General features: G+C 41.2%; 1 protein-coding gene across 2 annotated transcripts in view; it reads right to left on the bottom strand.

The window, feature by feature from the left end:
• The window catches only part of RAPGEF5 (Rap guanine nucleotide exchange factor 5), a 161,196-nt gene that overhangs the window by 96,002 nt on the left and 50,760 nt on the right, over positions 1 to 14,434 (bottom strand). For both annotated transcript variants that reach the window (XM_064444448.1, XM_064444449.1), the window contains exon 8: positions 3,004 to 3,080. In XM_064444448.1, the coding sequence (XP_064300518.1) occupies positions 3,004 to 3,080 (77 nt within the window). The remainder of the gene's footprint in view (positions 1 to 3,003; positions 3,081 to 14,434) is intronic.

Raw genomic sequence — 14,434 nt, 5'->3', positions numbered from 1 at the left:
TACAGAGAACATGAAAAAAAATATTTATTTTATTGGGTTTCCAGAGGATTAAAGGTCAACTAAGAATTTTCTGAGAGGGCTAAGGTATTATCAAGTTAAGTGTACATGCTTACCTCTGGGAATAAAGAATGCACTTGAAATACAAAAGGTTAAACATGCTTTTTCATAACTAAGAAAAAAAGTACGACTCCCTTACTTTTAATTCTGATTTTCTCAATTATGCTGACTTTCCACTATAAACCTTTCTGCTAAATCCTTATAAGAAAGCATCCAGGTCAACTAACTAATTAATTGATGACAGCTTCTAAAAGCTGGTTGGGAAGATATTGTTAAGAGTCTCTTATTACTGGTCATTTTCACTTGTCAATATAAATTTAATTTTCAAGCGATGCCTTTGAAGCTGTTAGGCAAAAGGGTAAAAGGCAAGCTGCCCTACTTGCAAAGTGCAATTTCGATTTGTATTTTGTGCAGGCACACACCCTCCAAAATCCCACATGCCCAAATGTTGGTGCTTAGTCCTCTAAATCATATGCACCAACAGAGATACAAGTACTAACTTATGTGAAGGTGAAAATCACAAAGCTGCATATTTTAACTGGCTTTAATTTAATGAATGATAAAAGAACGTAGGAGCTTTATAGTAAGACTTTACTACCATTCATGGCACAAAATTACTATAATTAAAGGTGTTTATGCAATATTTGAAATGAAATTAAAAAGTTTAATGGAAGAAAAATAAATTAGTCACTACTGAGGCTGGAAAAGCAAAGATGCTGACAGCACATTTTCTGTTTCGGCACATCCATTGGAAAGTATTTCCTCTGCAAAGGCCATAAATAAATATGCTAGCAGTGACATGGAGGTGAATTAAGACTGCCCTAGGCAGACAGGATGGGATTTCTTATTTACATTATTGACATTGTTTACAGTGCGCTCACTTTTAAAAACTGAATTTTTTCCACACTTTTACCAGTCTTGTCAACTAACTCCAATGTAAGTCAAGCCTCCACGCTGCAGAGCGGTGTTTAGATCAGGCACCACACCCTTCAATCCTGCTAACAGAAGAGGTTTGTGGTGGTTTGGTTTTTTTCCACTGTACCTCTGTCTCCTTCTATGTCTGGTGAAAACAACATAATTATTACAGGCTTCACCTTTGATCAACCTGAAAACTTAAAACCATACACCACTGCCTCAAAAGATCATTTGCTTTGCTCCAGCCACATGCAGAGTCTCACTAAAGCAAAAAAAAAAAAAAAAAAATCATTCACACCCTTAGACCCAACTGCATTCAGTGTTTGCAGGATGTCATTTTTATGGTGCTGACGAACAAACTGGAGCAACAGCTGCTTTGATAACGCCCCTGCTCTCCTCCCAGTTGGGCACTTGAACACTTTTGTTAACTGCTTACTTAATCATCGTTTAATTTTAAATGTGTTTCAAATTATTTCAAATTTTAGAAGCTGGTTTCCAGCCAAACAAAAGCTGAGCAAATCAATATCCCAATAATCAGTTCTGCTGGGTTTTGTATAATCTGCCCATGTAATCTTATTAGCTGACACATTAGGAACTTTAAGCACACGTTGTAGTCTTTCTTTTTACATCTCTGACATAAATGTGAACAAACATTTTCAATAAATAATAACTACAACAATCAAGTAGAACTGAGCATATAAGAAACCCAAAAAAGAAAACAGAAAGGCAGATTTTTTTGTGCAGTGAGGTCAGCATTTCCCCCTGGGTGTTTTCTATAGCTCCATAATGCGCAGCTGAGCTCTAGAAGACTGGTCCTCAACCTCACACTGATGTGAATTAGGAATCAAAGTCAGGTAACTAAATTTTCACACATTAGGGCTCCTACTACACTTTTTTAAAAATAGATTTGAAATTGTGTGCAATTAAGAAAAGAGCAGGCTATTTCTGAACATCTTGCTCAAGCATTACTCTTCAGAGTGTGCTAGAAAAGCCCATGTACACACTGATGCAGTAGGCATATCTGCGCGGTCCCCAACTCTTCTGCCTGCATTCTCCAGGTGTCTGCCATGGCCCAGGTCTGCTGCCAGAGCTGCCTACAGCCCCTCCTGGGCTCTATGTGGTCAAGACAGCCCCTACCTTTAGAAAGATATAGGTACTGCTAACTTGGCTACGTGGCTTGTACCCCTTCAGCTGGGCTTGTTCACAGACACCAATGCAAATCCTGCTTTCTCGCACACAGCTTTTTAGAGGGCAAGGTGTTAGGGGATAAATTAGAGATGGGAACTGCACGTTGCGTATGTAGGAAGGAGAAAAGGTGGCAACTGGTGGGAAACATAGGATTTTCAAGAGGAATAGAAGAAAAAAAAACGGTCAAGACTGGGAGGAATCAATTTTAAATTAAAAGCAATAATCAGTACCCATATAATGAGAAAGATAGTTACACTTGCACAGTTTGAATGCACAAACTGAATGATTGAACAAACTGGACATTAATCAAAAAAGTTTCACAGAATTAAAAAGGGTAAGCAATTCCACAATAAAAATATTCCAAAATGCAGTTAAGTTTCTGCTGAGCAATATCTAGAAATATGCTTTAGTTGTAAATGAGGCCTGTTAGGGAAGGAAAGAAAAAGGTTGTTGCTTACACTCAAGTGACTAATAAATATCCTTATTTCATTGCATGTCTACTTACAGTGATTAAAATCCAATCAAAATGTCACATGCCCTTGCCTCCTAAAACATCTCATTTTATTTTCACATCTGGTACATGCTATGTGTATTATCTAAAAAGAGCAGGGAGATAGTTTAAGAATGCTGTCCGATTTCAACATCATGGGATTAATTCCCAGGGTAATCATCAATCTTATTCTAAATAGTCAAGTAAGACAAGATCCAGCAGACTTTCTCCTTCTTACAGGCTCCCTGTGCAGAACATCGAGGAAAATCCATTTCCCAGAGCTATTGAAAGCAGATCCTTCAACTTGTAGATCTGAAAAAGTCCCTGAGATGCCATTAATCTTGCACATTTACCTGAGTATCAGAGGTGTCCTTGAGCTCTTCTAGTCCTCTTATTTCTTGACTGCTGTTTTCTTCATTTTGATGAATTGCTGAAATAAGAGAGAATGTATTGGAAGCAGGCAGGTTCAAATCACAAGCAGCAGCAAAGCAGCATAGCCCAGCTCAGATCAAATAGGATGACCATTCAAGAAACCTCATTCCAAGTTTAGCTTTCTAGTTAATTCATCAAGTGGTTTTGGACAAAACCTGTAAGGTATACCTTATTGGGTTTGGACAAATCCTAACTAGGGTAGGCAGTAAAATGCAGTACTAAATAGTTACATTCTTGCTACTGTTAATCCTGACAAAATGGTGACATTTAAGGAAACTCCACTTTTCCATACATTATAACAAGATCTGATGACTCAAAGAATAAAAAAATCAGATACCCCTTTATTTTCATTATATTGCAGAAGGTCAATTCAGACTAAACAAAATAAGCAGATTTATCCCTAACATTAGCCTTGGAAAATTCTTTGCAAGCAAAGTGACCTCAGTCTTAAACACCACCACTAACCATGGAAGTCATCTCTGGAAATGAATGGTAGCAGAAGATGTTCTATTGGAGGTTATTTACTGCTGGCACAGTAAGAGAAACCAGTAACTTAACTCGATTATCATTGTTTAGCACCAACGAGTTTTTCCAGACTTTAAAGAAAAAAAGGTTTGGATCAAATATGTAAGCTTTGGATGGGGGGAAACCAGAGTTATAAGTTTACCTAGCTAAAGAAACAAGGACCACTTTTGAAGACACACATCAGACTTCCGTATTGCAAACAGCTATATCTATAGGTAGTTTTACTAGCTATAACCCAAGATACCCTTCCAGTCAACACCCCTACCCGCTGTATTTCAGTGGGACATTAAGCCCTCCCTCAGCCATTCTGAAATGTGACACATGGCAGGTTAGGAGGGTCAGACCTGATGAAACACATGAGAAGTGACTTTACCTTACACCATACTCATTTACTTGCAAGCACCACACTCAAGTATCGATCTTGTGTACACATCAAATGATTTGCCAGTGTAGCCATAGCAGTTGTGAAAACAAAAGGGTCCTTGGAGCAGTAGAGCCGGCAAATCCATTTCCTGAACAACACCAGGTTCATGGCTCTGATGGATGGGCAGGAGGATTCAGCCTGTGTGCTTCCTCCTGTCAACCTCCTCTCTCCTTCACTGCTGAGAACCAGGGCTGGTTGTCAGGCTGCACCTGAACTGCCGCAGCTCACAGCACTGTATTTTCAGACAAGGATCACCAGTTCTGTTTTGCCTTAAAGCTACGTCTGTGAGCTGAGGCAGCCCAGGATTTGACTGATGAACAGATCGACTGTAGAGGTAGCAGTACTGCCATGATCAGCCACCCTCACCTAAGCTCTCCTCAAAACTCAGCCTGAATCTTTAGACATACAACCAGGTTACCATGGCTGAGCTATACATGTAACGTGAGCCAGGAGCCTGGTGTGTCTGCGTGGGTGCTCTGGGTCTGCTGCACACAAAGAACAGCCTAACCTTTAGGCAGCATCCAGCAACTTAAAAGAAAAGTAACTTTATGCTGTTCTTGACCTTTAAAATAAAGCATAGGGATTTATTTTCTTCATACTGCAGGATTTCTGCTGATACTGCTATGCCATATAGGGTATAATTCTTCTTTCCTCCCTCACAGTTATGCTATCAAAAAAAATGTAATTATAAAAGGGGAAAAACAAAGTCATTTTGTCAATATAGTTTGTTTCATTCAGGGATCTTTTTTAATCCATTATCAAAGGAAAACAGAGGTCTGGTATAAATTTTCACTAGTGGGTTTGCTGACATCACTTTATCAGCCAACCTCTGAAATTCAAGATGAATGCTGAAAATGCAGCATCAATCTATAGCTAGAACAGAAAGCATGTGTAATGGGGGTTAAATCACAGCAGCATTTAAAGGTAGGCAAAGCCAAAACACGCTCGGGACATTGTGGCATATCTCTGGCCCAGGTCCCAACGAAGCAGCAACCAGAGTGATTGCCTCAAGAGCCCTGCATGGCCCCTGCTTTCCTAGGGCAGGTCAGGGTTTCCCAAGGCAACCTACTCCATCCAACCAGGCTGGGGGTTCTGTGCAGTCCCTTCCCTTGTAACCTGCCTCCCAGCCTTCCTCCCCAAGAGCTGCCTCACCCTCCTGCACGCTCCCACACCTGCATGACCCTGTTCTACCCACTGACGCGTCAGGGGACACAAAGCATTCAGGACAAACGGCATGAGCTGAGAACGTTGCAACGACAGAAGGCATTAATGAATGCTAAAAAATGGTTGTTTGAGCAATTGCAAATCATTTAAGTCTGTGGCTGTGTTAGCAGAAACACAACATTTCCTCAACTCTCCTTTCAATTTTGTGATTTCTCCTAAAATCAATTTGCCGTAGCCACTGATGGGCAAAATATCCCCACAGACACTGGATATTAATCATGGCATTTAAAGGAGTGGCACCTCGCTAGTAACAAGGCCACAGGTCCAGATTTAAATGATTTACATTGATCCAGCCAGCTTTTCCAACAAGTCTGAGCAGACGGGCGCTCTGCAAACAGATGTGCCAGGGGAAAAGGTTAGTGGCTGCCAACTGGCTTCTTGTCACCAGCCTCTATTACAAGTCTCCCATTCCCTGCCTGGTGCCAGGGTGAGCACCCCAGAGCATCTTCAACCAAAGTAAACAGGTGGACCATCAAGGAGCAGCACGCTGTTGCTATCCTGGCTGGGCTGGCAGATTAGCGAAGGGACAGTATCTGGCTGGGGAGCTGCTAGTGACAAGCAGCAAACACCCTGGGCTGAGGGCAGTAGCATGGTTTACCTAGCACAAAGAGAAAGAGGGTATGTGTCCACAATCCCAATGGATCCAGATATACTTGGTGTATGAGCAATTTTAAAGATGATGAGAAATCAACCTCGGTTTAGACGTACTTTAAGTGAACAGCTTAAAAAAAAAAAAGCTGTTTTTATGAGCAATTTCACAGCTCAACTCTAAAAAAGCTGAAAAAGTTCATAATCCAAACCCAGCTCTCCTTGGCTTCAATGTTGTTTAGACTGTGTAAGGAATGTAGAAAAGAACCAGTAAATATTTTCTTTAAGGAAAAGAAAAAATCCCAGACCTCACACTGACGTTCTCGCAGCCCTCTTGGGAGAGAGGGAGCAACCAGCCCCTTTTTCATGAAATTTCCATCATAAACTTGATTTTTGTGTCCTCTCTGCCTCTTATCCAAACACATAAGAACTAGCCACAATTTCAACCCCTTTAACTACACCCAGGGAGCAATACCCAGGGAATCCTACCATCTCAAGATTGTAGACCCTTGAAGGCTAAAGTGGCCACACGGACAAATAACAACTCTTAATTATATTTTCTTGGTTTCTGTATGAAAATATGACTATGTGTTTTGTCTATAAAATACAGAAAAAACACAAATCTCAAATATTCCAGTGCATTCAGAAATTTACATTCACAGGGGTCATCACACACAGAGAAGCAACCAATTGCTGTATTTCTATACACAGTGTGTCTCCTAACGCCTTGACAACCCACAGACACCCCTTGAATTGGCCCAGGTGCTGCTTCATGGACTCTTGTGCATGCAATACAAGTTCTATCACAAAATAAAAAGAACACAAGGATAATTTCCCACCTACTGTCAGTTGGTCTTTCATTTTTTAATAAAAAGGCTTGATGTTGCAAATTCAACTGTAGGAAAAGTGAGCGGAAGGTTAGGGTGGGATGGGAAAGTATTTCCCAGGCGAGTGTTGATTCTGGGACAGTTCCCTGAAATTGTAATATGTACACACAAAAAAGTTGTGAACTTTGGAGCTGGGCCAAACACTTCCTTCTCTGCTAGCATAAACCCAGCTTTTCTCCTTGGTACAAATACCGCAGCACGTTTCACAAAGCAGCAACACCAGGGAAAGGCAAAGGTGGTTTACCCTGATCTATGTGTATCTATTTAATGTTATGTTTGGATTCAGGCTTGAGACCTGTGACAGAAAAAAAAAATGCAAACAAATATATAGTGACTAATTCCTTTTTGTACTTGCAGCATTTTTCCTCCTTTGGAGGAGAGATCATCCTGAATGTAAGAAAAAGATGTTAAACGAGCATTAGCTTGCTAATGTGCAGTTCAAATGTGTCCATTTGCAAATTAGCCTAGGGAGTTCAGGATGTTGATTTTTTTTATGGTCACTTAAGGATCACAAGGGCCATCATCTGATCTGAGTTCTTTGTGCCCCCACGGGCCAGAGCTGAGATTTTGCTAGCAGATTCTTCTATAAACTAATGTTGGAACAGAGAATTCTTGTGGGGGAGAGTCTTGTCCTTTAGTAATCCCATTTCAGCTTATTAAATCAGTAGAAAAAATAACAAAGAAATAAAAAACAAAATTATATCATTTTGTACTAGCTATCTCAGCAGAATCAGCCATCACATAGGGTGGGGGTGAAGGGAAAAAGAACGTAACCATCGCTCACGCTGAAACCAAGCGCATCCTTTGTGTCACCATTACTGACCAACAGTGCTCCCCTGCTCTGACTGCCACACTACAAAGTTTAAAGTAGATTTAAGCCATTGGATGGGATTTGGCTTTCTCACCAGCACAGAGCATGCTAAACGGCTCACCTTAGCTAGACAGACTGGCACATACGAGGGTCACAACAGCCACCTGCAGCACTATGGACCTTCTCCTGCCTATGGAAGGATCCTGCCAAAGGTGTCACCGTTACCCACAGAGCAGCACCTCCACAATAAGCTGTTCTGTACGGCCCCAAACTGAAGGTAAATTAATTTTTTTGATGAGTAAGATTTTTAAAAGTCACATAATACAATGCAAATTATTTCATTTTAATACTTTGTCCTATTCAAAATAGCAGAATCTTTTACCCAACTGAAAGTGGCAAGGACAGTTGAAAAATTAATCTATACATAAACCATCTCCTGGAACCCGCTGCCTTGCAATCTTCCCAGAGGCTTTGCTGTATTGTGCTTTCTTCCTTTTCTATAAATGAAGTTTCTTCTTTCTACTCCTGGCTGCAAAGATAACCTTCCCAACACAAACCGAGCCACTAGCGTCATTCTGCTGCTGCAGCCAGCCAGACTGGAACAATAACACCAGGAGAGGTGTGAACTTCCTCCCTTTGGCTTAATAGAGTGTTAACTTTGAAAGCTAATTATTTAAATGCTTAAGAGAGGACTGCCATCACAGTTAACCATTTTCCTGCCGAACAGCAGGCAGGGACACACAACTCGCTCTGGGTGGCACCCACACGGCCATTCTAGGATAGAAAGCGAGCTTAGCTCCCCATCACTGCTGCCTGTCCTGCACCCCCTGTATTTGCTGTTCCCTCTCTGTACTACTGTAAAGCATCTGGGGTTTGTGGATTGGCAAAGGATTACTTTTAACCTGGCTGGGTTTGATGACTTGATCGAGAACAGAGCCCCCAGGCAGCAGGTAGGGCAGGGGACAGGGCACCCTGCAAGCCGGTGTTGCTCCCAGACCCCCTTGTGCCACACAACTCCAGCTTCAGCCCTTGCTGTGAAGTCCAACTGCAGGACCAGAATTGCCTGCCTTTTGGGGATGGGGAGCCCATAAACGCTGCCCTTGGCAGACATACAGTTTGCCTCTGCTCTGCCCTGCGCTGCTCCCAAGACCAAACTTGCTTAGCGCGCCGGACTCCAGCTGCGCAAACACTGCCAGGCTCAGTGGCCCAGCCTGTGCACGGCCAGGAGTTCACTGTCCCCACAGCTGCTCCAGAGGCAGTTGTGCTCACCATGCAAAGGTCAGTCACCCCTTGGGCTACGTCCCTCATGTTTTCATGTTCCTTCCAAATGAGGGTGTTCATTTATTATCTAGTATTGTTCTTTAACGTGCTAACATCCTAGAACATCAAACCACTCTGCCCTTTGTAAGATTTCAGTCTTTCAGTACTGTGTGATCAAAATTCATATATGCATCTCTTTTCTCTAGCCAGTAAGCAAAAGGCACCTACATGCCCTCTACAGATAGGATACCACCTTGGAAGTTGTTCAGAAGTAGGCTCTTCACCACAGAACTTTGTTTATTTGACAAGCCAACAGATTTTCACTGTCTCATCCCTGCAGGATGGTTATAGCCTGTTGTTCTGTCCCCATCAAACCGTCACTGTTGAAAAGACCTCAGGAATCTACAAGAATATTCCCCAAGGGAAGGCTCCAGTGCTCTGAATTGCCAGCAGCCTGCACCAGTTGATTTATCGTCAGCTGCTGGAAAGCTCACAACTTCTAGCATTCTTCTTATATCCCAAGTTGTTTGAGAGGCATGTTTCTTTTCTGGTTTTTTTTTTTTTTCCCCAAAGGAAGTTGCTAACATGAAACAAACAGCAAAAAAGCATTTTAAAAAATAATCACATAATTCTAAGCTAATTTCATGATTTTTGAAAACTTTATTGTTATTTTGAACAATGGAGCTTGTGGTATCTCTTGTTATTCTTTGTGGAGGGTATACAGCAAGCTCTAGAGAGGCTGGTTACTATGGCAGCTCTGAGCTGTTTGACAGTGCTATAATGTTTGCTGATGCTTATTAATTTATCAGAGTGGGAAAAAAATGAATAGCTCATACTGATACCACTGGGGAAACTAAACACCAAAACCTCTAGCTTACATAAGGCACTAGCGCTGAGCAGTGGAAAGGAAGATGAGCAGCAAGTAAATGCTTTACCAACCTCAGATTTGGGGACCATTTTAAGCCAGACCAGGTCCTCATGCATACTCCTGTATTTTCCAAGTCCTATTTCCAAATTAAAGGGGAAAACCCAACAATCACTGAATACCTCTGAAATCCCCAAAAGCTACATATAAGAGGCAGTGATAATGCCAGGAATAAAACCCTCCAACTGAGAATTGGTTCCTTATTTACCATGAAACTGTAATCTTTTCCCAGAAATTACTGAAAAAAGAAAGCTCTTTAAGCTCATCCTTAACATGTTTCCTTTTATTAGCAATACAAAAATTGCCTTTGAGCTTTCTTATTCCTTTCCACTATTTCTGCATATATATATGCAAATTATTGTACAGATTTCCCTTCACTGAGTACACTACGTATCTCTGAAACAGTTGGCAGGCCCCTCGGGGGTGTTGCCCAGACAGCTGTGCAATCAGCTGAGTAAATCAGCTAATTAAAGAAACAAAGAAAATGCAAAAATTATTAAAGACAGGCTCCCGTTTACAGCATTGTTCAGCACCTTTGTATCTAAAAAAGCACAGCAAGCACGGGATGGAATAAAGGTGAATGGGGAAATGAACTACTGCACAAGTGACAATGATGCCATTTTCTCTCAAAGACTAATCTGGAATTCATTATATTTATGCTTTGTAGTTTAAACCAATTTAATATAAATTACTCCAGCATTTTATTTCATTTGAAAATGACAAAAGCATGAAATGTAATGTTGGTTTCGTAACTGATTTCTGTATGTAAAAAATGGTCATTAACTTCTGCTTGACCTTAGGTGTAGAACTAATATTGAATTTGCACAGAGGGTACTCATTATGCTGATCTAGTTTCCACGTAGAAAAATAAGTTCCCAAGGGTCCTAGTGCTACAAGCCATTTCTCAGATCTCAAATAGGAAACAGGACTCCCAAAAATGATGCAAAAACATTTCCTCTCATTGCAGAGTTTATCAAATGAACAGATAACAGCAAGGGTAGGAATCCGCAATCTAAACAGAGCAAAGCCAGTGTGGTAAGAAAGGAGGCTAACAGATGTAGATTTGGTCCTGCTGATCCACATACCATTGAGGCACTGCTCCTTTCCACTGCATCTGCATGACCACAGGAAGGACAAAACTCAGTTTAAACGAGACTCAGGCCTGTCTATATTATATAGCCACTGTAAATTAAAAAATGAGCGTACCAAATAAACCCACTGCTATTTCCCAACTCAGTCTGATAATGGCCAGGAGCCTTTGCTGCTATTCCTTCCACAGTATTGTACAACTGGTTTTGTTAGGATGTTCTGTTTATTTTATTTATCAGAACTGAAGCCTTTCATCTAGGTTTGAAGGCCCATATTTCATCCAAGGTGGTGGTGCATTAGAAGAACATAATTTGTAAAACACCTCTGGCTAAACAAGGGATTCATGTGATTCATGTGGCCAGGGGAGGTTTGGTTTTCAATGCCTGGCACTTTGTGATACGTACAAAGGAAAAGCCACATTTTACCCCGATTTTGCGAATATATGAACTCGAATCATTTTTTATCAAGGAGAAAAGTGGAAAATGAGTTGCAAACGCTGTAGGTTCACTACAGGAACACACAAAAGCAATGTTCTTTGTAGCAACAGCAGCTCAAAGAAAACCATTCAACAGCTGAACGCAGAAAGCTTTAACTTTTACCCAGTGCTTTTAGACATTCATTCTTATGCGCATGGTATTTCAAATTTTAAAAAAACAAGTGGCAGTGAAGGTATCTGTAGCAGTGTTGCCTGAAACAAGATGTTGGAAGGGTGGAGAAGGGCCCATTACATGATCAGCAGGCACAGGGAAAATGACTGCTGAGAAATGATCAAACAAGGAGGTACGGGCAGTCGCTGAGCAGGCTGGTGCAAAATGAAACACTGCTCTCTATTCCATGGAAACATCCTCTGGGCACGGCCAGGAAAGAAGCAGGAAACAAAGACGAGACTGAATAAATAAATTCTGTGAACCCTCTGTAAATGCCTCTCCCAAAGCACTGGAAACAAAACATTCACCCGGGAATTGGGGGGTTTTTTTGCACAGTTGCTGTCTTTCCAACCTTACCGTACAATATCTTTTTGCATATGTGCAAAACATCTGTCACCTACACAGCTCTCCTGCATTGCTCATTTATTCTATACAAGTGCCTTATAGATCACACAGAAAGAACTACACCTGAAGTTCTGCAACAACTGCAAAAACCAGACCATGAGCTGCCAAAATCTCTCTCAACGTAATTCCACCAGAGAGCTCTTTAGAGCCCTTTTCCTTCTTTTTCCAGACTCAGAGTCCATTCAGCTTTACACCAGCCGTTGAATACACTAAGACTGGTGAGCATAACTCTGTAGTCTGTTCACTGATGTTGCCCAGGCCACTTCCCACCCCCATCATTGCCCACGGTGGGCTCAAAGCAGGTGGTCACCGATTCAGCCACAGCACAGCAGAGCTCTGATTATGTGTGTTGTGCAGTGTTCCCGACCAGCCAATACAATGAGCGCCATGCCCGAGGGCTAGAAGGGGTCTGATCATACCCTTCTGAAGCACTGCCTGTTTCTTGGTATGAATGATCTCAGGAGTAATGGAAGAATCCCAAGGGATGCAACAAGACATTGGTCCCTAGGCGTGGGCATTCCTTTCAATAAGGCATAAAGTGTTTAAAAAGGATCACTTAAAGAAGGCAACATGATTACCTCCCTTACTTCAAGGCATGAAATCCTTAAAGCGCACAACATAACTTTTAAAATATTCCTAGGCATGTTTTCAGGTGCAATTTTTATTTTGAATGTGTTTCAACTGGCTGAGAAAAAGTAAAGATGAAGTTACTGAGACCTACCAGAAGCATGACACTCCTGCACCTTTACTTTGAGCAGCCATTTCTCCAGGATGAATGCTATTAGTAACACTTGCAGTATAACTCTTATTCCACACATTTTGCTAAGTTTGACCCTTGTTTTAAAGAAGTGGATGGTTGGAAGAATTAAAAGTTGTAATGAAACAAGGTCTTACTCAAGTCAGTTAAATAAACCCACTGAAAAGAGACATAAGGGGACATAGAAAAGCAGTAAGATCCTACTGATATAACCTTTTCACACCCTTCAGACTTTCTCAATTTTTCTGCACACCTGCCTGGCACATGAATGCCACTTTATTCTGTAAACAGGAGCAAGTTTTTCATCCCTCTTTATGCCCTTTTTCAGTGGCATAAAATAAGCCATAATAAACTGCACATATTTTACACCAGAGATATTGTATATCTGCTTGTTTACAAAATCTGTAAATTCAAAAGGTACTTAATAGGTTCAAGATTTAAGCACAATACTGAATTGCTCCATTCTTGAATGACCTTTGATCATGTATTTGTAACCTCATTTTTCAAGTATGTGCACAAATCTAATTTGAATTCACAGTGATTTTCATGGTCTATATAAAAACTACACAAGTAAATAAAACTAAGGACATAACATAGGGCATTCATGGAGCACCAAATGACAACGTTTTTGCTAATTATTGTGGAGTAAAGTTACCAAGAAGTCTCACAAGGATCTGTGCTACTTGGGGAAAAGGTCTGAATGGTAAAAGATGCAGCTTCCTGAGTTAACTAAGCTGATAAAACAGCTTAATGCTGCCAAAAGGGTCTTACTTGGGCTCCTTCCCACATCCCTCCACCTCCCCACCCTGATAAGAAGCTGCCACCCTCACTTTGTGCCAACTCCAGCACATGCTGCTGCAGTACTGCATGCTGCTCTGGCTGCCCCATCTCAAAAGTAATATAGGAGATGTGGCAAAGATGATGAGATTTAATGGAATAGATTTGCTATGAGGACAGACTAGCGATTAAGTCTGGAAATGTCACAACTCACAGAGGTATGACAGAGGTGCACAAGGTCCTGAATAGTATGACAATGAACTAGGAATGGATTATTCACCACTTTCTGTCACCAAAGAACTGTATTACAACAGAGTGAGGGAATGTGTTTAAAACGAACAAGAACAAATACACTTTCACATGAAGGTCAGGAGTATAAGCAGGCTGAAAAAGCAATTTGATAAATTAATGGAGAAAAGGCCCACCAAGGGCTGCCTAACACAACAGCGTGGGTACAGCAAAATCCCTCTAGCACAGACTGGTAGATGCTGAGTATGCACACCAGAAGGACTGTTTGTACTTGCTCTGTTTCTCTGCTCTAAGCATCCCCCTACTCATCACTCACAGTAGGATCAGAGCTGGATGGACTTTTAACCTGACCCAGCCTGGCTGTTCTCATGTTTTTAACGGGGCTGACATTGCCTGGAGTGTGTTCGAGTCAAGTCATGCAATCAGCTCTGACAGCAGTGCTGTAGAGGTGGCGCAGTGGCTGGGAAGAGGAATAGCTGTTCACAGCTTGTTTTTCATTCATGTCCACAAAGCTCAAGCCCCAGTGACTGTTTAATATTGTAATGTCTGCCCTAAAATATAAATACTAGGCAAATACCATAGGCAGTTAAGTCCTGACAGAAGCAATACAAAAGAAAAGGGGAAGGGTGGATATGGATACGTATATGTCAGAATAGGGCAGAGGTAATCCAGAAGATCTCAAATATAAAAAGTTAATATGTTGCAAAAGTCATATTTATTATAAGTAAAATGTAAATGACCCATTTAAAAAAATTAATAGAACTTGTCAATTTAAGAATGGCAT

This window comes from Phalacrocorax carbo, chromosome 2, assembly GCF_963921805.1.
Source record: "Phalacrocorax carbo chromosome 2, bPhaCar2.1, whole genome shotgun sequence".
In the NCBI taxonomy this organism is placed as follows: domain Eukaryota; kingdom Metazoa; phylum Chordata; class Aves; order Suliformes; family Phalacrocoracidae; genus Phalacrocorax; species Phalacrocorax carbo.
This window is presented reverse-complemented; position numbering and strand designations above follow the sequence as displayed.